At 42.5% G+C, this 27,365-nt stretch overlaps 1 protein-coding gene across 2 annotated transcripts in view; it reads left to right on the top strand.

Moving 5' to 3' along the window:
* Window positions 1-27,365, top strand: part of AATF (apoptosis antagonizing transcription factor) — an 88,656-nt gene that overhangs the window by 33,497 nt on the left and 27,794 nt on the right. The window contains exons 5-9 of one of the 2 annotated variants that reach the window (XM_048824494.2): window positions 5,928-6,042; window positions 6,368-6,572; window positions 7,341-7,505; window positions 8,618-8,701; window positions 24,283-24,350. In XM_048824494.2, the coding sequence (XP_048680451.2) occupies window positions 5,928-6,042; window positions 6,368-6,572; window positions 7,341-7,505; window positions 8,618-8,701; window positions 24,283-24,350 (637 nt within the window). The remainder of the gene's footprint in view (window positions 1-5,927; window positions 6,043-6,367; window positions 6,573-7,340; window positions 7,506-8,617; window positions 8,702-24,282; window positions 24,351-27,365) is intronic. The other variant, XM_048824495.2, reaches the window with a different exon arrangement.

Genomic DNA, 27,365 nt, shown 5'->3' on the forward strand with positions numbered 1-27,365 from the left:
TGGGGGCAAAGGGTGGTCCCACCTAGTGCTGGGGAAAGGTGAACGGGTCATTTCTCTAGGTAGAGACCTCTCTTGCAGTAGAGAGGCTGGGTTTACAGTGGCATAAGCTTTTGAAGAAGTCCTCATCCTGCATACGACACCAACTTAGCTGTACTTGGGGGTCAGTCTCTAGTATAGCTGAGCCACTGTCTGCATTCTGACTTTAAATTAGGCTGGCCAAAGTATGGCTGGTTGGCCCTGGTTATCCTTGATGCAGGAACCAGTGCCACTGATTCAAACAGGGGTGTAGGACCAGCAACAGAGCCAGCGTGCCTGTAAGCTCTGGCATTGACAAAATTGATTTTTTATTTTTTTTTTTGTGGTTTGAGAGCAGTAGGACAGATTTCATCTATGGTGGGTCTCCTGACACTTTGATACATGGCAGTGCTATCCCTGAATGGAGCTTAAATACTCCAGGGCTACTTTCTGACTCGGTAAAGGGATGCATAAAATGAGAACATATGAGAGAGTATTAACGGAAAGGCACAGTTTGATTTACTGATATTGGCTCCCAGCTTTCTTGCTGGATTGATATGCTGTCTTCTGGATCTGCAACAACTTTTTCACTCCTGGACACAAAATAAAGGGGCTCACATGGACTCTTAAAAGTGACTCTTATGAGTTGGCCTCTTGCTAGGGACAGTCTCAGGATTCCCATTTAAACTGGATGGTAGGTTCAAAACATGTTTCACTTGTTCGCGTGGCAGCAGTAAACGTTTCCTCTCACCTCGCATCCCATTCAACATAATCTTTTTCTTTTCTTTTTTTAAATGGCACTTTTAGACTGGGAGTAAGTGGTCCAGGGAGCAAAGAATTGGGAGAAGTGGCTGTGTACTGTTCTCCCAGGTCTTGCTGCATCCCCACCTTCATTTTGGCATTGTTGTACACAGCGCGTATGGAGCAGAAAGCTACATGTCTACGTTTTCAAATGGGGCAGTGATTTTGGGTCCCCATATTGGGGCACCTTAAAGGCATGTCGTCTTTCAGACAGTGCTGAGCATCTGCCCTCCAAAAATCAGTTTCCTTAAGTTGGGCACCCAAAATCACTTAAAATTTAGATTATTAATTTGAAGACTTTTCACAAATGTCTTGAGTCCCAGTATAAAGACAGTAATTATATAGCCCCATAGAGAGGCATAGCACTTGACGGGTAATTAAAAGGCACAGTACTGGCCCCAGGGAGATTACAATGTGAGTTAAATAAAAAATGCAACAAAAAAGCATGTGGAAGAGGGGTGTGGAAGCAGAGGGTCCAACAGGAGTAGAGAGATGCTCTGTAAAGTGCCTTCAGAATAGCTTTGTATGAAGGGACTTCAGGCTACGCTCTGAACGCTGTCTCTATTCACTGAGCGCTGGGGTCTAAGGTGGGGTACCACTGGAGAAGGAAACGGAGCCAAGCAAAAGTGTAGACAACTGTAGTCATCTGAACACAACAGATGCAGGGCAAAACAAACACAGGGCATGGTTAATGCTGACAGAGAGCTTGTGCGCTGAGTCCAAGAAGTAATTCAAACCTAAGTAAATTCAAACCCGAGTAAGTGGCAGAAGCTTTGTTGTGACCCTCGCCCAGGTTTTATCGCTGCTCAAACTGCATTGCGGGTACCTACCTGTCTTAAAAAACGCCAGATACTGAAAATTAGCAAAGATGTGCTGGCCCTGGGAACCCTCCCCATTGCATGGTCAGGTCCACACGTGGATATCACTCAGATGATATGAGGGCTAATTGTGATCCATTCTCCAGGCCCACTGGTATATTACGAGGGCACTCTCTTTTGTACCAAAGGGAAATGAGGGTAGGATAGAAACAAAAGATTTTTTTAATCTGAAAACTGCTTTAACGTGCTGGCATGCTTAAGAAAAAGTCTGTGTGCTTATGACATCTCTCTGCTTTAGTGGCCCATTTCGGACCACGAACAGCATTTAAAAACAGCCTGCTAAAAGAATGGGGGTGGGCGGGGGCTTGCTCCCCCATTTCCTGGGTTGTATTCATAAAACTGCTGTAGTTTACACCCTGTCTTCATTCCTGAGTTAGAATGTTCCTTTCCCAAAAGCAAACAGGACAAAGGTGGTGGTGGTGGGGGAGGGAGGGATCTGCTAGAAAACAGTCCATTTTGGAATTAAATGCTGAAATGGATCAGGCAGTGCAGTATCAGGGGGTGATACCAGCTTGCGTTGCTGAGTTTATAGCACACTTAGGCACCCGCTAGTAACACCCAGAACCCTATCCAATAATGCCATTAAACACACAAGAATTGAAAACATGGAAATGATGCAGCTGTAAGAGGCTCATGATGAAGTCAGTGCCTGGAATAATTAGCCCTCCCACCAGGGTAGACACATAGTCATTGTCTGCCCTGCCCTCCCCACCCCCTTCACTCCAGATAAAATTGCTTCCCATCCTCGCTTCTGTTGGGGTCCATATCTCATATCCTGAGGGAGCCTGAGCCTGTCTTTATTCCTTGCCTGCTTGCAATAGCCCTGCTACACCTCAGAAGAGTTGGAGTGCTACTCCAGCCGTAATAGACTGGATCAAAGCTGCCTGGGGTGAATTAGCATTGCCACTGGAAGGTAGACAGCGGGTAGAAAAAAGGCAGGTTCAGGAGCTCTGGGGACATTTAGCTGGGTTGCAGGAAAAGATTTTGCTGTTTTAAGCTGTGCACTCTGGGCGGGGGCACTTGCCTCTTGCAGATGATGCCCTTGCTTCAACTGCGTACCACAGATGCATTTTTAAGGGCTTTTGTCTGTTTGTCTCTTAGAATTGTTTTGATGCGAACACATGACTGTTTTACGAGTGTGGCAGCCTAATCCGTTAATAGGTTTCTATAGAACAGCTGTCAGAATGTGTCTGTAATGAGCCACGTACGGGAGGAGGATGAGCGTAACTGCTGATGTGTAGCAAAAGTCTTCTCATTGACATTACTGTTACTGGGGTCGGGCCATCATTTAGCCGGGTCCTGTGGCTACAGTAATATCGGCAATGGGAACATACAAAAGATTGAGACCCTGGCATGTCTGGGCTGATTTCCACTTCTGTTGCCTTCATGTGGCTGATGAAGATTTGCTGCTGATTTTATCCATGGTTTTCTGTGTCTCCCATTTTAAAAAAAAAAAAAAAAAAAGGCCAAATTAAAATAAAATGTCCCCTCCTCCCCCCCTTTCCTGTTGTGCTATCCAGTAAGTAAGGGAAGGATTTGGGCCAAGATCCTCAGCTGCTGTCAATTGAAATAGCTCCACTCACTTTACACCAGGTAAGGACCTAGCCCTTTGTGATTCGTTAGAGAGGAAGAATGGTCTGTGGTAAAAGATCTGAGTTCTAGTCCCAGCTCTGCCATGGACTTCCTGTGTAACGGTGAACACCCCATTTATTCTCCGTGCCTTAGTTTCCCACTAGTACATTAAGTGGGGTTTATACCTGTGTCATGTGGCTGAGAATTATTGTTTGTGAAGGGCTTTGAGATCCTTGGATAGGAAGTGTCTAGAAATGGGCCAAGTATTTTGTGTTTAGGTGCGGATGTGCTTGGTGCTTATCAAGGAAGATGTGGTCTCGCTCTGCACCAAGGAATTTCCAATCTAAATGGACCAAGTCTGGGCAACCAAATTAATTAGGAGCCTCAGGAGATAGCTCTCTAGTTCTCTCTGAACCTTTCTTTCCTTCGTTAGCCTTTGGTTATGAGCATAACAGAGGTTGTCCCCAGGCTAATGCCAACATAATCGTTTTTTGATCAAACTTTTAAGGGGAAACTGTCTGGATCACTTCAGATCGCATCTGGTCTCTTGTTTGCTTTTTGTCTACAGGAAAGACTATTCTACACTTCATAAAGTTTTTCCTTGCAAGAAACTGAACATGTTAGAGCTATCATGCCACTGCTCTGCAGACTGATGGTCAGGTTGCCAGTGATTTTACTGTACTTGAATTTGTTAGGAACATCAAGCTGTAAAGACTTCTCAAAGTGTCAGACATCATGCAGTGGTTGAATTATAGTATTGATGGCAACCGATGGCATGTTTTGCAACAGGCGCCAGGTGTGTGAGCGTGGTTAGCTTCCCAAACTAAATCTGTGTACTTACCATTGTCATATCAGGTAATAAGGCCAAAACAGCATGTGCTTTGAATATTTACAAACATACAAATAAAATTTGGCTCCACACGCAAACACAGATCATGGTATCCACTTCCTCATCTAAGTGACATTTGCAGCTGTCTTCCTGTGGGGAAATATGAAATGTTCAGATAATGCTTACAGTACCATTCCCAAATACAAGATTCTTGGAACAAGAAACATCCTTGTGGAGCCACAATAGGGAAACAACTTGCTGAAGTGGGGGGCCCAATTCAGTGGGATGTCCCGTCGGCTTCGTGTAGTAGCTTGAGTAGCTTCTGGAACCACAGAGCTTTGCATGATTATGTCGGCAAGGACTGGAAATCCCAAGCACTGGGATTCTCTGCTGGATTCTCTTCTCAGCTCTCTGTCGAAAGCCAGTAGTCCTGCTTCTGTGTTCTTCTCTTCGTATTGACGGTAATCAGTCTAGGAACAACGAAACAAGTGAAGGCAGCTCACTTTCAAACGAGGTACAGATGCCTGTGAAACGGTTCCCAGATACAGGCCTAGTTCGAATGCCAAGACCTCTGGCCTCCTGTTGGTAATATCAACAGTGGGCAGCCTCTGAAATAAGTGATACTGCAGACTGTAGTTCCAGAGAGATCTGGCAAGGCCTGGAAAGAGGCGCTTATTAACCAGGTAACAGAGAGTTTTCCTGGGAAGCCTATGGAGGTTAATTTCCTACCTTTTTAGGCAGAGCTGTTGTACCACTGTTGGACAAATCCATCTCCCCATCACCTTGGGCTTGTGTCTGATTTCGAATGCTTGTCCCTGTAGATTGGAAGCTCCTCTCAACAGGGACTGTGTTCCACAGCTACATGAAGGAATTAGCAACTGTCCAGGTTTTTGGCTGATTGATACTGAATAGGCCACCTTCGGCAATTAGGCCTGCAGGTAGTCTGGAAAACAGCTGCCTGAGGATAACCCTTAAACTTCTGCCTTAATTCTCTTTTGGTTTAACTACACTCTGTCTTTGTAGGTGAATGTAGAGTTTGTGAAGGGTGCCCAGTTGGCAGGCCTGGAGACTGACATTCTCTGCTTATAAACCTCTAGGCCTGCAGTTTTCATTCTTTGGTCAAAATCCTCTCATTATTTGCCAGGTCTTTGTTTATGTTTTTCCCAGGGGTCAGCTCTTGCTACGCTTAATTTTACTTACCCTCCAACTTTTTCTACCTCCTGTTTGGTGAGCACAGTAGCGCGGAAACCTGCAGTAGTCATAGCTCTGCAGGAGTTCATTTTCCCTTCTTACACACCCCCCCACCCCCCACCGCAAGTGTAGGTAGGATACATAAATATTCTCTCTCTGGAATTGCTTCATATTCTTACACCAAGGCTGGTGCCTGCTGCAAAAAATAACACAGGAGGGCAATGAATTAGTCAGCAAAAGGGGCTGTTGTCACATCCTTGTGCCATCAGATACCTAAGCCCACAGTACTTGCTACTTCAGTATGCTAATCTTTTAACACCCAAACTTGTAGTGTGTCAGTTAAATAGACTGATTGATGTGTAACCGCTCAGCAGTTTAGAAAATACTCCTTGCTCCCTTCCTTCTTTTCTAGGAATATCCTTCTGTGCAGTTGTTTTGACAGTAACAAAAAGAGTTATATATGTTAAGCAACATTTTTAACTGGGCTGGTGAAAACATAGTCGCCTCTGAGGCTTAACAAGATCTGCGCTATCTGTGGCAGGAATGTAGGTTTAATACAAGAAGCCAGAAGCTGTCACGCTAAGGCTTCATCAGAAGCTGGGATCAACCTGCAATTGTCATTGGTGTCTCTTCTTCTGCAGGTTATAAAGCCTTGAAGGCGTTGCTGAGAGCATTAGTGGACCTCCAGGATGAGCTGCTCTATCAATATCCAGGCACAAGGCATCTGGTAGATGGGAAGCAATCAAAAGTGGAGAGGTAAATACAGAACAAGACTGTGTCTGGGCCTTGCTAAAGCCCACCTGGTAGTTAACTTTTTAAATAGGAAAACATAAAAGCTCTGACCTTCGCCATCTCAGCTCTGCTCCCCCAGCTCCCACTGTGTGGAAAATGGACACAGCGGACAAATGGCATTTGAACTTCTGTTTTCACCGGAAGCTTGTGTTTTGTAATTTCTTCTGGTGGTGGGAGGGAGGGTTGAGCGACTTGACTTCTGAATAACTAACAAAAAGATGGCAAGGTGATCAGCAGAGGAGTTGCTGTTAGAGAGAGTTTCAAAATGTTCGTTTTTTTTAATTTCTAGCAGTGAGGAGATCCCCAGTGGTAGTGATGAAGAGATGGGAGGTGAGGATCAGATGAGGCGGAAAGGCCCCCCTAAACGGAAGCTAGAGATGGAAGACTATCCAGAATTCATGGCTAAGCGATTTGCTGACTTCAGAACGTATCGGAACAACACCTTGCAGAAGTGGCACGACAAGACCAAACTAGCTTCTGGCAAATTGGGGAAGGCAAGTGTGTGTGTGTGTGTGTGTGTGTGTGAGAGAGAGAGAGAGAAATTTACCAGAGACGTTGGGACAGCAGCTGAAGTGTTTCATGCCATTCAGACATGGGAACATTCCTTGTTCCATCTAGAGTTGCAATAGTAAGAATTAAGACACACACGCCCACGACAAACAAAAATCCCCAAAGATTTTGGAAGGGATGTAAGGCCTCATGCTTCAAGGGCATAAGCCAGGCTCTAACTTGGCAGGGTCAGGAGGAAATTTTCCCCCTGGGCAGATTACTTCAGAACTGCCTGCTCCTGTGTTTCTCACACCTTCCTCTGAAGCAGCTGGTATTAGTCCGCTGTGCGTTGGAGACAAGACACTGTGTATAGTCCGTATATTTCCCTATTTACTTCATGATTTATTGTAAATACATGGACCTGAACACTTTAATTCAGCTGGCAATTCATTTTGTCCTAAGAGATCCAGGGCCCAGCATGTAGGGGTTAATATTAATCACTGAGAAGTTTGTCTGAGCTAGAGCAGTGAAGCCTGTCTATTAAGCCAGGCTTTCAGCTTGCCTCAGGGCAGTATCTTTTTGTTGGTTTATTTTTTGTTGGGGTTTTTTTTTATATATATATAATATATATTACAACAACAGCAACAATCCAAACTAAAACTTCTCCAGTAGGAACATTGTCTGCTTATCCACTGACACAGAAAGATAAAGGAACAGTGCTGCCTTGAGCAGCAGCTTTCTGCATTATCTGACACTAGTTAATGTTGTTGCAGGGTTTCAGTGCCTTTGAGCGTTCAATCTTGACTCAGATTGATCATATTATGATGGACAAAGAGAGATTACTACGGCGGACACAGACTAAGCGATCTGTGTATAGGGTACTTGGAAAGCTGGAGCAGGAATCTCAGCCCATCCCTGAATCATTGCCCGGATGTTCGGTAAGAGGTTTTGTTTCCAGTGGAAGCGGTGAAATTCTCTGCAAATGAATTAAATGGATCCTTTAACAAGTAATGTTGTTATTGGGAGAGTTATGCAGAAGGTGATGAAGTGACCATATTTGTATTTTAATGGATTAAAAGATGATTGAGGTGCTTTTTGTATTTCACAATGTGTGTGTTGGTTCCTACACTTATTCCTGATAGGCAGAGCAAGACTCAAGGTTGGACCATGCCAGCACTTTACCTTGGTCCTGCAATAGGTGTCAGTTCTGTCACATTCTGCTTCTTAAAGAAGCAACTGCAAAATTTGATCCTAATAATGGGATTTAAAGCTCTTGACCAGGAAGTTGGAACCAAGAATCACATTGCATTTCACCTGCAAAATATTTTAAGTGTCTATATCAACTTAGTATTTAAGGAATAGTAAACACTCAGCTGTAAAAATTAATGTAGAATTATTGCACTTGAAAAAATATTTTTTCCACTACCTTTTTAAATAAAGGTCCATATATGCATTGAGGCACAACTACATTTAAGTATAACAATGTGTCAGAGATATCTTATGCAGGCTGTGCCTGTTTCCTAGCTAGGTAATCATAAAACCAGTTCTTTGTTGGCAGTCTTTTTCCATTTCCTTCCCATGTATTAGAAGTCCTTTAATCCTATCCTTATAATAATCAAATGCTTAAAAACTTCCTGTAATGGAAGGTGTTCACCATTCCACCATGCTTTTAAATGTTTGTGTGCTTTACATGGTGTCATTGAGGTTGGAGATGGAAAAGGCCCATTGAGTCCTTTCATCCAAACCGTTATCAATCCACGATAGCTCCTAGTTGTATGATTACTCATTTTTTTGTCAAGTTGAGTTAAAAATGGGGCTTCTACCACTTCTCCATGGAGTTCTTTCTACAGCTGAATACATCTAGATCTTGTTCTAACGGGCCCCAAGGCTGTACATATTGAAGAACATAAGGTGTGGAAAATATGGATTAGGGATGATCGCCGCCAAAATCCACCAAAAGTGCGTTAGACTTGCTTTAAGACATGATACCGTGTTTGGGTGCTGCCCGAAGCATAGGCACGTGTGGGCTTATGTCTCTCTGCTGTTTCAGGAGGTCGTCCCTCAAGCCAAATCCAACACCCACCTAAAAGACCTGGATGAGGAGATCTTTGATGACGATGACTTCTACCACCAGGTGGGTCTCTAGAAATCTTTTCTGTGTCTCATGGCTCAAGTTGGCTTTTAGTATGTTTGGAGTTAATGCAGTAAATTCTCAGCAATAAGTTCTTCTGCCCAAAGATTCCTCTTAGAGAAACACCACATTAGTTGCTTGACTGGACATCTGTAATCTCTACCTGATATCCTTATTTCATGCTGTCCAAAGGCTTTAACTCTGAAATCACTATTCAAGGCTTTATGGGTCAATCCTTCAGCCCTGCCTCATGGGGAGGGGTCTTATGGACTTCATTGAAACTACTCTACCCATGTGGGTCAGGCCTGCTGAATCAGACCAGTCTCTGTAGTTCTCATTGGTGATTATTGCTGTACAAAGAGGAAATCACAGAAGTTTCTACAACTGAATATTTTAAAGAAAAAAACAAATGCTTATGTGGGTGGGAAAGCCCCATCACAAATAGAATTTTTGAAGTTGCTCAGTGGCACATTAGTTACCCTCATCCAAACACAAAACCTGTCTAATCTGCATGAAGATTGAAAGTGGTGCTGGGCTCCCAAAGCTCCTTTCATACTGAAGCAGGGAGACTACACACAGTACTCCGGAGTCTGCAGACTGGGGTGATCATTATGTTTGTAATTCAGTTAGCAAATGATAATGTCAGCCACATAAAATGCATACTGGAAATTACAGTGCTTTGGCGTGATTTGCTAAATTAAGTCCTGGACCAGTGCCCCAAAAAAATAGCTAGTCCAAGGATCCAGAGACGGTTTTAACATCAGGGCTAAACAAATGCCGTTCTATTATTAGAAACCTGGAAATCTCATTAGATCAGGAGGTAAAATAATGCAACAATTGGAGTATGGAGAAGGGAGATTATGTGATTTTTTAGGGCCTCATAACTAATTCGACCAGACGAGTAGACTTTTCGAATACATGTCCTGGGCTACCAAACAGAGAGAGAACATTTGTGAAGTTGGTATTTATTGTCTACATTTTACAGATTGGAAGAGCACTGAGAAATTTTAAGGGGGTGATTTTTTCAGGAGTCCTCAGCGTTGTTCTAACTCTGCTACTGTTGCTGTCAATGGGAGTTTTATTATTGACTTCTGTGGGATCAGGGTTAGGATAAGGCTAAATGCTTTTGAACATCTCACCTTGTAAGCAACCTGTTCAAGGTCACACAGGACAAAGGTGGCAGACCAGGGAATGGAACCTGTATCTCTTGGGTCCCAGGACTGTGTGTTACAATCCGAGCATCCTGCCTAGCCCTGGGATGAGTTGAACAACATTTCTGTGGCAGGGAGGGACGCAGCAATTCCTGCATTGGAGATTAGCTCCATCTGCACACTTTCAAATGCAGAAAGGGGCTGTTGAACAGCAACTGGCGGGCCAGATCTGTGATGTTAGTGCTAAATATTGGTGTGAGATAATTCTGAGATGCAGACAAATCTGCTCCCATCTTCAGGAGTCCAAGTCTGCAACAAGAGCATCTTGCAGATTAAATCAGCATAATAAAATATCGAAATGAACAGGGAGAAATAGCCCTGACTGGCAAACCTTAGGCCTGTACCGTGCGGGTTTTCTTGGCCCTGAAATGTTAAGTTTTTAAAGAAAAATTGCAGTAGTTGAATGGCCCTTCCTCCTTACCAATAATTTTAACTTCGATACATTCTGATTTCAGAATTATGACTAGTCACATTTTAGCTTTTCCCCTCACTGGTTAATTGGGGTGCTGGGGTTAATCTAAATTAAAACTTAACCTAATAGAGGTCATTGAGGGAAGAGGAACACCTGAGTAAAACAAATGGGGCTGCCAGGCACAACTGTATCTTGGCCATTTCCCAAGAGGGAAGTGGCAGCAAATTGGAGGAGTTTCAGCGTTCTGTAGAGGTGAATGATGGGTGACACTCGTTTAATGTACGGCATCTCCGGAAACGTTCCAGATTGCATTTCTTGCTGTACCAACTGCTGCCGCCCGCACACAGCGAATAGGAACGGGGACCAATCGACAACATCTGGCAGCACAGCAAGGAATGGGTGCAACTCTTGAAACCCCATAGACTCTAAATATGGTGCTTAGGACTGTGGAGGCTTTAATCACTTACCACTCTTTGGCAGCAGGCTACGACAGCTTATCCTAGCCTCGTACATCACGCACAGACATCTGCTGAGCCGCGAGGCAACGACACATTCATTTTCCTTTCTTGCTTTTTTTTTTTTTTTTCCCTTTCTCCCCTTCTCCCTCCCTCCCTTCCACCCTTCTCCTCTCCTCTTGTCCCCAATATGCTTATTGGGAGAGATGATCTGTAAAGATTACCGCTTCATTGTGTGCAAGTAATTGTGGGGATGCCAGCCCCTTGACAGACACAGCGTAACACCTGTTCCACTGACCTGGTTAATTTCTTCTGTTGAGTGGGATTTGGCAGAGATTGGAGCTGAAGCCAATTCAGTGATAAGGCTAAAGAAAATGGCTGTATGTTTTCTGTCACCTCCCAATTAAATTGGTTTCATAAAGTGCTTTCCTTTATTTGTCAGGGTAGTGAGCTGGAGCTGAGCGTTGCACTCAGAAGGGGTAGAATGTATTACAATAGACCTGTGACAATACAATGAATGTGGTTTCTTTCCAGTAGGTCAGACCTTAGCGCATGCACGTGTAAATATAAAAAAGGACCTGATGTTTCAGAAGTAACGAGCACCCACAACTCTAATTGATTATTGTGGTAGCTCAGCACCTCTAAAAGTCTGACCGTGTGCATTTCAGTGTTTGTTTTTTAATTATTTAAATTTACAACCAAGCTTTTAGGACTCCCTGTTTTTTAAATGCCATTTTATTATTGTATTGCATTTTAGATACCTCTTATGTTTATTACAGATCAAATACAAGTTCAAGTACAAGTTATTTCCCCGTCCCTTCAGTCATAGGAAGGACGTTAGGCACACAAGTCAGTGACTAAAGCAGCATTGAGACAGTATAAATATACATACAGTATTGTTATAGGTTACAGTCCTGGAATCTTAAGATTCCACATCTCCTGCAGGAAAGCAGTCTTGTCTTTTACAAGCCCGCAGTGGCATTCACCTTGTAGGGCAGGTGGAATTTTATGATTCAGGACTCAACAATTTGTGTTTCATCCATTCATCCCACTTCCTCCATGTTTGCTTGGTTGTTCTGCAGGCAGACAAGCCTTTCCCTGTCTCATAATGATTTTTATGCTGGTGACCCACATTGAGTTGTAATGTACAGCCATGAGAGAGATGTGGGACAGAACTTCTTTATTTAGGCTATGCCAGATGAGAATAATTAAGCAGCTTCAAAAAGATCCTGATTACTTAGAGCAAGGGATGTTGAACCCCATTTCATATACAGTTTTAAGGCAAAAAACTACTTTTTTGGTTTGTTTCTTTTTTACAGAGCCATGTTTATGTAGAATCCCTTACCGATATTGCAGCATTAAGACTTAAAAACCCAGCCTGCTACCACAGTGCTGCTAGTCTAACATGCTACAGTGGAGATTTTATTATTAGGATGAAATACTCCCCTAGAAGAGGAGAGAGCTGAAATTGGTTTATCTCTAACAGGAATTAGGTTAATGTTCATATGCTAAGTGTTCCACTGGTGGCAGCTCTGCCCAGAACAAGTGTTCGTCACTGATGGCAGCAGGTATGCCTAGGGAAAATTAAGGATATACATAGCTTTTATTCCCACCCTCCCTCCAGCTTCAGTTAAACAGTTTGGCACTGCCTCTTATCATGGCCGGGAGCCATATTATCTTGTGTTGTGATTGTCTCATAAGCTAAGTATGGTCACTAGTTGGATGGGAGACTCCAAGGAAAACCTAAGGTCTTCAGCCAGTGGTGGTGGCGGTTCGTTAGATGGGACTATCCCTGTTAGTTAGTACTGTTTCAGGGGCATTTGTCCTAAACTGTTAAATATCTGCTGTGTTCCACCATGGAGATGGATGCATTTCATTGGTTGGCATAGGGCCCAGCTGCTGAAAGGTCTTTAGGTATCTAACCTCTGAGTTAGGTGCCTAAATATCTTCCAGGATTTGGGCTATGGATCTTTGTATCCCTTACGTACTCATAGTTAGTTTGTAAAGCGCTTTGAGATCATCACGGAAAGCTTTGCATCTGTATGTGTTAACTACCTTCCTAGTATTATTGTCCTTAGTGTACTTGTCTACATGATCCGATGTCACAGATGTATTCTGCATGTATTTTAACAATGCATATAAAAATAAGTTAAATGTTTATCTCACTAAACCTCCTGTTCGTGTCTAATTTTTATCCAAAAGAACTATTTAATCTGAGTTTGTGACAAATCAGCTTCCAGATCTCAAACACTCATTAAGATGTTTCTGGTTCAGTTTACTTTCCTTCTGGGTTGTAGACTGAATTAAATCGTAACAGTCTGGCTTTTTTAAAAACCTTAATTTGATGGCGTAAATTTATCCTCAGGTTCCAACTAAGGGTATGTTTAAAACTGTTCCTGGTCACATACTGTGTTTTTTTTGTCTCACAGGTATTTGATAATGCCATAAACAAGTAATTACTAATCCAGTGAACTATTAAAAGTCAATAATGGTGAAGAATAGAGAGAAGGCTAGTTTTCTGACAAGCTAGTTTACCTTAATTAAACTGTTGAGTGATTAATATGGACAGCTGATCTGGTGGCTTTAATTAGATGCATTTAGAGTTTGGTGTGAATAAGAGATGTCTCGAACCATCCCATAGGTTAATGGGAATACAATACTCTTATCATAGGCATGTATCTTTCAAATGGCTCAGTAGATGGTTAATAATACGTTTTAAAGCTTGATTTGAAACGTCTCCTAATGGGTTATTAGAAAACAGAAACCTAGCATCGTTGGTCTTTTTTCCATATAAAACTGAATTTCCATAAAATGTTTAAAAAAGTAGTCAAGTTGTTTAGTCCCACAGCTTAGGTTTTTGAATTACAAAATAGGTTACAGAAAACCCAATGCAAACAGGTCCATGGTGATTTTTAAAAATAATAATAGTTATCAATGGGTCTAAAATTTTCCCATCGCTGTTAAAAACTCAAAGAGCCTAGTGCATGGGAGCTTGACCAGTTTTTCTGTCCAAGTAGAGTGAAGTGCAAAAAGTAAACTAAAAGAACCTTAAAATAGATGTTAATCTTCCACCATTTATGCAGGTTTTAATAATTGTGGGTGGTATTAGTAGCACAGATAAAGGAAAAATAAATACGATTTTCATCTCTACGATGTCCTTCCAAAGAATGAAGGGGAAAAAATCTAGATTATGAAGTTTTCAGATCAGATGCTGTAATTTATCATACGTTTGTCGATTTTCAGTTCAGAGCAGGAGTAACTCCTTTCCCGGATGTTGTTCCATCTTTTTTCTGATGTAATCTTAGCAGGCAAGAGGATGAGCTGTGCATGTCCGTATTATTACTTCTTAACTTGGAAGAGAAACTGAACAGGACTTTCCCTTTTCTACCTGATTTGATTAAAAACAACAAAAAAAAAAACACAAAAAGCTTTTCCAGTGTAGTAGGTGGTATTGTGGCCCTGTGGGATAGGGAGAAAAGGAGTTCTTAAGCTGTTGGAAGGATTTTGTGTTAAAACAAAAGTGATACACAGAGAGTGGAACTTTAAAAAGATTGGTTAAAACTGCTTAATCTCCACTAACAAATACATGGGCAGCTGGTTAAATTTAAATGAGATCGAGACCTCTGAAAAAGTCTAATCTGCTGCTAGATTTGGTCTTGCTTAGGCTGGGGAGTGACAACGTTTTTGATGAAAGGTGGGTCTTTGCTGCCAAGTCCCAGTGTAGAGTTTCTCATGGTTTGGGTGTGTACAGCTTGTTGGAGTTGTTTCTAATTTCTGAGTATTTGATCAAAAGTCTCCCACTTACAATTGTACTAAGAACAGTGAACATGGTGTGAAATGCTGCTTCTTATATTGTCCTGTGTAGTTAACCCTTGTATTAGTTGAGTGTTAACTGGCTGGCAGACCTCCTGTTTGATATTACTAGTGCATGGAAACTAACCTGACTGACGGTGACTTTCACCTTAAAGTAACCAGTACAGTAACCACATTGAAATACCATGCTGCACCTCTACGTATACAAGGCTCATTGAATTGAAAGGTGATGGTACAACAACTTACGCACACTCAGGTGGCTTTGATGGAGAGCAGTCTGAAGCCCCAGTTATTTTATAACAAGCATGCCCGCTGTGCCTTTGCTAATTTTACAAAGGTTTTCAATTGCCATGGAGACAAAATAACTTCTTTAAAATCCCAATCATGTTTCAAATGATAACAAGCAACATAAACCAAACTGGTTCCTATCGGATAATATGGCAGCACCTACTTTTAGCTACCTATTAAACATCAGGTAAGACATAGGTGGATTTAAAAAAAAAAAAAAATCCTGATTACAATCACAGTTAAATGCAGTAGCATAATGCTCAAAAGTGACTACAAAGGACATCATTAGAAACAAAGCTAGTTTTGATAGACAGTCCTACATTCTGTGTGCGGGAAAGCTCAGTCATGAGCCACAATTGTCCTTGAATAATCTCCTAATGGTGTTTTCTAAATCCCTGTGCTTCTGGCACAGGATCTTTTATGTGTATCTCCTTAACCAGGATAACATTTTTCTCCATTGTGTTTTAAGGGCGACTCTTTCGAAAGCTCTCGGTGGTGGCCCAACTGCTCTCACTGCCGTCAGTGGAAATTTTAACATTGACTTGGGTGAGAGCAGAGCAAGGCGAACGCTGGCTGCTTTTGAAAATCTCACCTTTAATTTTTTTTTTTTCTGTGCAAATTTCGGTTATCTATTTTTGTCAGCAATTGTGGATTTCAGGATCTCTTATATTCTGATACGTTTTCAGGTTTGTGGAAGCGTGGTGAAGAATTCTGTGTTCTGTTCCGCCAACTCTTGAGATCAACTTTGACAAATCACATGACCTCTCTGTGCCTATATTTACCCAGAGGGCACATAATGGCTCATGCGGGGGAGGGGTGTTACTAATTTCAATTAAGGCTTTCAACTGCTTTGCGGTATACGCTTGGATGAAAAACACGGTCTTAATGTGAAGTTTTATTAAGGGTATGTCTGCACTGCAACCCTAACTTGACCTGGGTGGGGTTCTGAGAACCAGGACTCTGAGCTCTGCGTAGCTCCCCACCCAGAGCCTAGTTGCCCCCCCCCGCCCCCCTGGGCTACCCGCTCCCAGCTGGGAACGTGTGTGCAGGGGGTGCAGCTGCTTGAGATTCTTGGCTTCCCGAGTGGGGAGCCTCCAGGCAGCAGCTCGGCTGGGAGTGGGGATTTCAGTGTCAATTTCAGGGCTCATGAAATTGAGAAGACCGCTAATAGCTGAGGTAAGTAACACAGTGTCTACCTACACAGACACTGTATCGCCCTAACTACATGGACATAAGCCCTACGCCTCTCGTGAAGGTAGCATTGTTATGTTAGTGTAGTAGGGCACTTACATCGGTGGGACACGGCTGTAGGGTGTGCACTGACATAGTTAGGTCAACGTAAACTGCCTTATGTTGGCCTAAATGTGTAGTGTAGACCAAACCTGAATGCTAACGTGCACAGATCTAGCCATTGACCACAGTAAAGGTCACCACCTGGCAGCAAAAGCAAATAACGTTCATGTGGATGACTTTATTCCACTCCTTCATAGCTAGAAAATATGCGTCTGGCCTCCAGATTGCTGCTGTTTTGGGACAGGCGGGGGGCATTTAGGCGGGCTGCAGCACTATTGCTCTTACTGACGAATGGAACTTTGTGGTGGTCATTTAAAAGGACAGTTTTGTTCCCTTGCTAAGGGGAGAATGAGTTGGGAGGTGGTGGTGGGTGGATAAAAACAAATTATTCAAATCAAAGCCTTTTACTGCTGATATTGCTTAACTCCAATTCTGTCTTCACACATCAGGGCTTAATGCTGATAGTGATTTACTTACACTTCCTAGTTAATAATTAGACATTGGGAGACACCATAGATCACTCCTAATGGAATATATGGGGTCTGATGAGAGTTTTCTGTTTTGACTAATAAATTTTAGCTGGAATCACCAGGCTTAATGAAATATTACGGCTTTGGAAGTGTTTTAGGTCTTGTGCTGAAAAAATAGTGTTACTTTATTCAGTAAATGAATTGATCATTCATTGTGTATCCTGAGCCCTACCTGGCTCTGGAGCATGGGCTGAATGCAAGACTGTGAACTAGAAAGTGGAAAAACTAATCAAATCCTTAAAGACCAGAGGCAGCCAGGCAGGTCTACGCTGACTTTTTCAGTGGTAGCCTCTGGCTACATCCACTTTGATTTTAGTCACCATTGTTAGCATGATTTATAACTTCAGCTTTAAGACTCACACTATTTAGATGTAATAAGATGCTTCGTGGTTTTTATTTCCATTTCCTAATTTCCCTCCTGTCCCTGATTTTTTTCCCCCTTCCCCTCCTCTCTATCCCCCACAACCTCTTGAATCTTGCAGTTGCCCAGCACTGAAAGAACATTTCACCTTCGGTTCCCAGGTGAAGAAAACAGGTCTTTCTTGACTGACGGCTGAACTGCTTATGGACCTGTTGGCTCATGGGTGCTGCTCCAGTTTACAAGCTTTAGTCTCCTCCTGTTGTTGCATGCAACTTTCCCTTGTTAACACTAATGAGAGGGATTCTCTGTAGTGCAGAATAATAGACCCCAAAGGGATAAAAAGATGTCCGCTTTACTCTGACAGCAAGTGCTCTTATGCAGTTAATTTATGGAAGAGCCACACCCCCGTGACCAGTGTCCTAACTGCTGCAGAGTGCAGATTCTCTTGTCCTTGATGCTCACACTGCAGCACATTAGCGGTCCTGTCTACCGAGCATCTGTGGCCAGAGCTCTGATGGAGGGATCCATCTCACTCACCACCATGCCAAAAATTCCATTAAAAGCCTGCAGGAACAACTGCACCTTGTGCTGTCTATCTTGAGGGTAGCTGCAGCTGCACCTTTTAGCCACCAAACTCTGGATTTGGTGAGCCACCAGAGGGAGGGGTTCCCTCTGCTGCAGATGTCTTGCTGCACAGGTTTTGAGTTTAACTCAGGATATGACAGCAGAAGTAATCCAGCTGATCTTGCCTGTCATGACAAAGGCACCTCCTCAGATATTCAGGTCCTAGACCGCTCAGAGATGTATAGATTGTACCTACTGCCTTGTACTGCACCCTGAAGCAAAGGGGTAGCTAGTGCAAGGGGTTGCATAGGAATGATACATACTCACAGTCACCCATCCCAGTTAGGAGGCAAGCAACGGTGTTCTGTGCCACGGAAGCTCCTTATAGAGTGCCCTGCAGTAATGCAGTCTGGAGTGAATGTTGATTAGATACACTGTGGTCACAGTGGTGCCGTTAATCCATTCTAGATTCAGGAAGACATTTCCCTCTTGAGATTGCGTAGGTTCAGTGCAAACAGAGAGAGTCCAGATGGATGTCTGAGGGTTGGCACTGTACCTTTTAGCAAAGCAACACAGTAGAGCCGGGGTTCTCAAACGTCATTGTTTCGCGACCCGCTTCTGAGAACAAAAATTACTGACCCCAGGAGGAGGGACCGAAGCCTGAGCCCGCCCAAGCCCCGCTGCCCCAGGGTGGGTGTGTGTGTGGGGGGGGACCCAAAGCCCAAGGGCTTCAGCCCTAGGCAGGGGGCCTGTAACCTGAGCCCCGCCACCTAGGGCTGAAGTCCTTGGGCTTTGGCTCCGGCCCTGGGTAGAGGGTCTCGGTTTTTGGCCCCAGGCCCCAGCAAGTCTAAGCCAGCCCTGGCAACTCCATTAAAATGTGGTTGCAACCCGCTTCGGGGTCCCAACCCACAGATTGAGAACTGCTGCAGTAGAGCATAGAGATATGGCAACTTCGGGAACTATTTTTTTCTTATGCATATTAGCAATCAAACAATGATGGAACCATTGCGGAAGATGTGTTGATAGATAATTGGACTATCGCCTTGTGTTTATATACCATGTACCTGGATGCAGACAGCCTTCTGCAAGTTAGCATTTGTAATGAAAATGTAAATACTTTAGAGGCAAGGCATTTGTAGTTAAAGTTTTGACTAGTGGAGTCCGTTCTAAATAGACCTTGGATTTCTCATGTTTCAGAAACTCTTCCTGCCTGAGATTCGTCAACGTAGTGACACGTGTATTTATCCTCCAAGAGCTTGTGTTCATATGTAAACATGCCTTTTAGGATCCTAATTTGGAACAAAGGCGTCTCCACAGATGTATTCAGAGCTCAGTGCAAGTTTAAATAATAAGTAATTTAGAAGTTAGAATGCACATTGGGCAGGTAATGAATAGAATATATATTGTGTGTGTGTGTCTCATGAATCCGATTGATGGGATCCTGTCAACGCTTTCAAAGCTTCTACCATAAATTGCTTGCCTTTCTTACCTTGATGCTCTTAGGATATCCACAATGCAGTCACACATGTACTCGCGTGTACTTGACGTGTTCTAACTACAGTGAGGGTCTGTAATTTATCAAAGATGTTCATCTTGGGGATTCTTACCCCACCACTTGCTTCTGGCAGTGTTCTAGCCAGGATACTGAGCTAGGTGGACCAGTGTTTTAATCCAGTATGATACTCTCAAGGGGCAGTATCATCATGAATGGGTAATGATGGGACCCCTATAGAATGTAGATGATTTTACAGTGAAATAGGTTACACCTGCAGTAGTTGATTAACCTAAAATAACTCACTAGTTTGTACCACTGCTTGTGTCTGTGCTGCTGGGAGCTGTTCCTCAAGCATTTGGAGTAAAAAAATAAATATGGGGAATGTGTAGAAAAGATATTATAAAGTAGATGTGTGTATTTACATAATTGCATATTTCGTATAGTGTTTTAGGTGTGGGTACTGTTAATGTGCATAAGAAGGCTTTTGCAATTCTCTTCTCTCACTGTCAGGATAAATCATCCCCCAAGGGCCAGTTCCCTGCAATACAAACTAAGGTTGTCTTAAAAAACAGTGCCCTTGTGATGTATTTATGATCGATATTCCCTGTTTGCATATGGGGAAACCTGAGCCACAAAGAGGTTAGGTGACTTTCCCAAGGTTATACAGTGAGTTGGTGTCAGAGTTGGGACTAGAACCCAGGTTGCGTAACTCGCTCCCCATACTTTATCCACTCGTCTGTGTTGCTCCCCAGTTGTATGGCATTGCAGTTATTTGTACTTCTGTGTGCTGGAAAGGACAATGTCCATATAAGCATTTTCCAGGCTGTGGGTAAGTGGATACTGTACGTGAGGAAGGAATCGTGAATTTTCATAGTGGTAAGTGGAGAAGGGACGGAACAGGAAAACTGCCTTTTATTCTTCAAAGCTGCTGATTGCATTACTGGGCTGCAGTATCCCAATCTCTGCCAGCACTACCCTATAGCTTTCCCTATGCACTTGTGTCAAAGAACCAAGATAAGTGTGGATGGTGAACATACCGTTGCTGGAATAGGAAGAAACCACTGGAACGTAGCCACACCATTTCTTCCTGTTTTTAAAACTCTCCCTCCCACCTTGCTTCTGACAGAATATTGACTAGAAACCAAGATCCCATTTTTGCTTAGCCTTAAGGGCAGCCGTTTACAGAGAAGCAGAGTTACACAGGTTTACTGTGTCGTATGTCTGTGTAACACTGGATTTGGATCTTGTATTTAGCTGCCAGAAGTGACTGTGATGAAGTGGGAGAGATAAACTGATAGATTGTGTGCCAGAAAGATGTTGGGAATCAATCAGATAAACGGGGCAGAGAAATAGCTTGCTGTTTTCTAGTGATAATAAACCAGTGGCCTCTGGTCCCTGCATTTTTAAATGTAATTGCTGCGGAAATAATCTCCCAATATAAGCAAATGAAAAAACATCACGGGAGGTGTTCTTAATTGAGCTTGAGTTGCCTTTTCTCTTTTGCAATAAAATGTGTGACTTTTGAACGTGGGGGTACAAAGCTTCCTTTTGTTGTTTAAGTCTCTACTTTATTTAAAAGAAAAAAAACCCTCAGGAGATATTTATTGGTAAATGTTGGTAAACATTAATTTCACTGTATACATACAAACTGATACAGAAATATTTCCATGATGAAAATAGAAATTCACAGATGGCCAAAGTAAGAAAAACACTGCTTGAGAACTTTAGAATTTGATTTAAGACTATTTGCTTTGTATATTTTGACATGTGAAGTTGACAAATTTGTGTTTTAATGGTTATCAAGCTTTAACTTTTTGAATCTCTATATCTGCTGTCATTAAATAATGTCTGACTACCCTCCATAATTTTCCACAACTGTTCAAATTTAATCAATCAAAAATGCTAAAAATAAACATACATTATTATCCATCAAAATTATATATATATATATAAAAAAATCAAAGAATGCCAAGTCTATTTAGATCACTTTTTTTGAGGGGGGGGGAAGAGGGGGTGATTTTCACCTGCTTATTTCAGTGATTTGCTCATACTGTTGGAATCCCCATAGTGCATTAGTTTCTTACATAGAGCAATACTTGAGGACAAATATCTTTTAATGTCACAGCTGTGCAGAGGTGATTGGAAGCAGAGTCTAAGGCAGGCTGTTGTAAATTGCAGTGTTTGGATGTGGAGGGGAGTGTACATTTGGGGGACAGTGATTGAAATGAATGGAAATCTTTCTGTTGATTGTTATGGTACCTCAATAAGCCACTGGACTCCAGCTGTGCCTGTTGTGCAGAGGTACAAGGCGGGGGAAGCCCTCCTTAGACATCTTTGTGAAAGACAAAAAGACTGATTCTTCAGTTTCTTTTGAGTTTCAAATGCCATTTGAGATGCGGCCTGTTGTATTAATTTAGATGGAATATATGGGACAGAGATGTTAACATAAGCCAGTCGCTGTCCATCATTAAACAGTGTTAAACAAGGTCTGGGGTTTGGTATACAGAAACCTCAGCCTGTTTAGTACCGTGGTGCAAACACCAGTAAAAATCCTTTCAACTTTTTATTAAAAATACAGAAAAGAACTAAAAGAGTTAAAGCATTTGGAAGGTTAAATGTTGATTAAGACTTTCATTTTAACATTTCTTGTTTCCTTTCCCATTAACTGGAGAGAGTTTTAGAAGGAACCCCCCCCTCTTGTCTGACAGTCTCTTAGATGGTATCAAAGATGGTGATATCTGTCCTTTTGGGGAAAAAAGAAGACGTTAGTTGAGATGAGCTGCAGCTGTTGTTAAAGTCTGATCCAATTTCATTTCAGGTGGTGTTGGGGATTCTGTTGGAGCTGGTAGGGGTGGTGATGTCATCTTGATACCTCTCTTCGGCCAAACTGGTCAGGGTGTCCCTCAGGATGAGGACAAAGATGGTCCAAGGTCCCAGTAGACAGTGGGGGTGACAGACAGGATGGTAAAGCTTGCATCAGTAGTTTCCATCTGTTCTTTCTATTTCCCCCCCAAAGTGTCCTCCTTTATGAACCCAAAAAGAGAGCGATGGGTAGAATAGCTCATCCCCTCATTATTTTGTCCACCAATTGGGCCTAATATCTGATACTCCAATTTTGATTCATTAATTTCTGGTTCCACATCTTCTGTTTTTAACCAAGCATGATTTTAACATAGTCCTTGAACCATCTCAGTAGGCCCTTTTGTTGACAGTCTGTCTCCTTTTCCCATCCATATTTGTTATAGGTTATTGTGACATCTTATGAACCTTCACATACTTTTTACGGTTAAGTGCAAATTAGAGTAAATTTGTAGGTTCACAACAGGAACTCTGTCACCATGAATGAAACAGTGACATTTTGGGAAGTCTGCAACTTGGGAGGTCATGTTGTATTTATTTTTGTTCTGTACACAAGCTATACAGCATATAATATCTAGCTCGTGGTGTTAAACAGACATTGGTCAGGTATCCCAGAAGGCTGCATGCGACACCCTACTGACTGAGGAAGATGCACAGATAAAACCCAACCTTTTCCCCAGAACTTGGAAAGGAAATAGGAAGGTCTGTTTTAGCATCTGGACGCCGGCTGTAAAGCATTCTGCCTTGCTGCTCCTCAGAGCAAACGTGATTGCCTTACCAGGGTGTGACTCTTATTTTGTGTAGTTGTTTTTTTTTTTTTTAAATGTTAGGAGAGGCAAGTGGGATTACGGGGCAGAGGTATCAGTGCAGCCCCTGAAATATAGCCCTCAAAACACCCACTGTTAATGGAAGCAGTGTACGTAATTCCCCACAGCCTCTGAAAATTCAGCCTCTTTTGTGCCTCCCAGAGACCAAAGAACCTGCAGGTCAGTGGAGTGCTACCTCAGCCATTCACCCTGTCTGCTCTGTTGAGGGAAGAGAGGCCATATTCCATTTGTAAGGCTTCTTTCTAGCTAAGGCGCTTGGAAGGATCTGAGCGTATCATTCCATTGTAGAATCACCACTTTTTCTGCAGTTCCACCCCCCCCCTTTTTTTTAACTGCCAAAAGCCACTCAGTATCGTGCTTTCAGTTCAGACAGTGGGACCCCCTCCGAGATCACTGCTCATTGTAAATGATAGGAGGCATTGCGTAGCCAGATGTTGCAATACACTGGTCTCATGGAGGAAAGTGGAGTCTGAGGGAAGTTGCTTGTCATATTGGACCAAGTTGTCGAAGTGGGTGCAATTCTGTTCAAGACAATACTTGCAACGGGATTAGATGAAATAAAAATGGGGTATGTGCAGGTAGAAGTAAACTTCCTGTCTTAGGCATGTTTTTACATTTTTACCTAGTATAAGGGGCAAATAAACACTCACTCACTCCTCTGAAGCATCTGAAACTGACCGACAGGTTACCCTAAACACTATAGGTCTTATTTTGTATGACAGTTCCTGTGCTCCCATGAGCTGCACCTTTGTACACCACCTAGGACTACACTGTTTGTATTATGAGAATGCCTACTTCACTCTTTAAGCTCCCCTAAGAAATGGTGCTGAATTCTCAAGGATGGCTTTGCATTTTCAGTTACTGCCCAGCGCTGGCTGATCCACCACCATCCCACCCATTTAGGCGTAAGATCATCAGTTCTTCGTCCCATTGGTGGGAGACTAACGTTTGATCCAGTGTGCTACAGCATCCTTCCCCTCTATAGCTGCCTGACCTTCTCAGCTGATACAGATGGGTCGGGCTAAACTAATCATAAAATGATGAAGGGAATGCTGCACTAGTCATTGATCCATCTGAAATTAACTGTAGCACAATAAGTCTTCCTAATGGCCTTCAGTTATGTGCTCCAGTCATGGGTTTTTTTTCTTTTCTAAAGAAGGGGTTAACATGAATTCACCTGCTCTTTTGCCACTGGGTTTTGTTTTATCGATTGTACTTTTTTCAGAGGCATCCTTGCCATGTCACTCAAAATTCCTGCTGTCTTGTAAAGCTAGCTGGGGCTAAGAAAACAGTAATGCCTTTGGTATGTGGACAGGGTTTCTCAAAAAAAAAAAAAATAATAATAATAATAATAATTAAGGCAGCGAGGCGCACAAATTCTACCAAAATTCCTGAGGCTCCTTTGAAAATCTCAAACTCAGTGCTGACCTGTGTTTAATGTGCTTTTACATTTGGTCATTCTCTTCCCTCCTCCAGCTCCTTCGAGAACTTATAGAACGGAAAACCAGTTCACTGGACCCCAACGATCAGGTGGCCATGGGCAGGTAAGTGATGAGCTGTAGCTGTCTATATTCTGTGTTAACTAGCTTCACCCTACAGCCACTTAGATTCCATGGGTGTAAAACTTCCCAATCCTGCTTCTTTATGTGTGACGGGTTCCCCCTGGGGTGCCACCTGGAACTGGGGTACCACTGAGCCCTCTGAACTGCCAGCCTGGGCTCCCTCTCTCACTGTGCTGTTGTGAAAAGCTGCAGACCCACTTCCAGTTCTAAACTTTCACCAGCATTCACACACCCAGCTGCAGTTACATGCAGGCTCTTTGACTAGCCACTTCACGAACCAACATTAGAAAGGCTAAAGCCAAGGTAACTCTCAGCTCCCCAGGCACCCCCCCCCTCCCCACCACCCGGAGCATAAACCCAAAATTATACCATCTTGCACTGCACAGGGAACTGTACAGCACAAGCTCATAGAGTTCTCCCCCCACTCCTCAGTGTGGAGAGGAATATGCAACAGCCTTTGCCCCCAGAGCTACAATTTCTCATGCATTTCACTCCAACTCATTGGTTTAGATAAAGCAAAAACAAGTTTATTAACTATACAAGATAGATTTGAAGTTATTATAAGCGATAGCAAACAGATCAAAGCAGATTACCTAGTAAATAAACAAAAACGCCAACTAAGTCTAAGATACTAGAAAGATAGGATATGAATTAGCAAATTCTCACCCTAGCTGATGGTACAAGCAGGCTGCAGATTCTTAAGGCACCATCTACACTTGCTTTGCAGCTTGTTTCATATACAGGCTAGAAATCCCTTCTGCCTGGGTCCAGCACTTCCCATAATTGAGTCTTTGTTCCTCAGCTGTTTCCAGGAGTCGTCTTTTGTGGGGAGTGAAGAACCACCAATGATGTCACTCCCTGCCTTATATAGCTTTAGCATATGGCGGGAAACCTTTGTCCCAAACCTCAGTTTGTGGAAAAACACTGACATCCCAAGATGGAGTCCAGAGTCACGTGGCCTGGTCACAGGCCCTGGCACACCTTGCTGAGTCATAGCGGCCATTACTTACAGGCCATCTGGAGCCTTCTCAGGAAGGCTCACCAGGTGATGGATAAATTTCTCCTAAGACCTGTTGTTTTCCCTAATGGCTCATTGCCCTGAATAGGCCCTTCCCCACCCACAATCTAGACTGAAAGCATCTTGCCTAGTGGGCATCACCCAGGCGTAACTACATTTGAAATACATAGTCCATATTCATAACTTCAGAAATAAAAATGATACATGCATACAAATAGGATAATCCTATTCAGTAAATCATAACTTTTCCAATGACACCGCACATGACTTATCTTGTACAAAATGCATCATAATTATACCATAATCGTGTCATGTAATAATAACACTATGAAGAATATGGGATGCAGTGTTACAGTGTGGTTTTGCCACTGATCTCATGGAGAGCAGTTGGGTGTAATAACAAGATGATTGGTTAAAAGCAATGGCATAATATCAGCTAGGCAGGGTATTCCCAGTGAGGACTCTGTGGCTCTGGACCATATTGCCAGAACTTGTATTTGCTGGCCTTCATGTTACAAAGCCCCACTGGTTTGCCAAACTTGGAGAGGTAAGGGGGCTTGATGGGGGGGGGGGGGAGAGGAGGAGGCTGGGTTATGCTGGACTGAGAAATGTTGCTGGGATGTTAGGTAAGAGCAGCAGCTCTTGTACTGAGCTTGTAACAAGTCTTGTAACAAACTTCGGAACTATTGAATTCAGCTGTTGGTGCAGCACCTACAGGAATGGTTATAAATAAATAAAACTGATAAATCACCCTAATAATAAGTAATGGCTTAAAGATGATGCCTGAAAGCATTATTACTCTTTTGCAGCCAGGCTTATTTCTTTTCAAAGCCCCCTGCACTCTTTCTCGCTTTCAAGACTTGCTTTTCCTGTCTACCCCAAGTTTGGGGAAAAGAGTCTTGATGTACCCTGACAAATGTGCTCTTGATGAAGCGACAGCTCACTGGTGAAATTTGGGATCAGATTATGAACTGTGATTTGTCATCATATAAAGAATCAAACCTGCTGTATAGTGTGGAGTTCCCTTGTATGCACTTGCCCTGCTGTTTAAAAAAAAAAGAGAGAGAGAGAAAAGGTACAGTACAATTAAAACAGCATACAGGAATGTTTCCTGGATGCCAAAAATAAAATGTATGCTTTGCGGGAAGCTCTTATTTCTCACTCTAATTCTGTGGCTAGAAAATACAGAACATTCCAAAAACTACTTAATGAACAGTATACATTTAAATAGCCACAGGCCATAATTTAGAAAAGCATAAAAGGAAAGGAAAGCTGAAAATGATAGAATAGAATTCGCCACTGAAAAGTGATATGGGGATGTGTGTGTATAGGGGGAGAGGAAGGGAAAATGCTTTATGAAATTTTGTGTTGGTGAAATATGACTTGAATTTTAGTGCGGTAGGTCAAATTTATTTTGTGTATGTCTGGAATATTATGGAAAGCTATTCACTATAATTTAACGTGGCATAGCCAAAATTGCATTTAAGTGGTGATTACATTGTACATTTATCTGACTTTCCAATAAAATAGATTACAGTCATTAAGATTATATTAAGATTGCAGTAATTGGATTTTGCTAGATTTTTTCCCCTGATGTTGGGTTTTCATTGTATAAATCAGGTAGGATGATGCTTGTTTCTTTTTTTTAAAAAAAAATGTTTGTATCTAGTAGCAGTTTATTTCCCCCTATGGAAACTTCTTTGACTTGAGCAAGCTCTATGTAAGGAATTGGACCCTCCCTTCTACAGAGTGATGGGGAATAAGCAGCACTTGTTGCTTTCCTTTTGTTTGTTTTTATTAAGAAATGCACTTACCATTAGGCAGTGGTTTTGGTGGGGGATTTGCCAGTTATTATAGTCAGAGGTAGTGGGAAAGAAACACTCGCTTGTAATTTTATATACGCTTTCCAAAAGCCTGGAAGGAAACTCATTCAAATGGAACTGTTGTATAACGTTAAATCTGTTTATGTAGTTAGTATA

This window comes from Caretta caretta, chromosome 17, assembly GCF_965140235.1.
Source record: "Caretta caretta isolate rCarCar2 chromosome 17, rCarCar1.hap1, whole genome shotgun sequence".
Classification (NCBI taxonomy): domain Eukaryota; kingdom Metazoa; phylum Chordata; order Testudines; family Cheloniidae; genus Caretta; species Caretta caretta.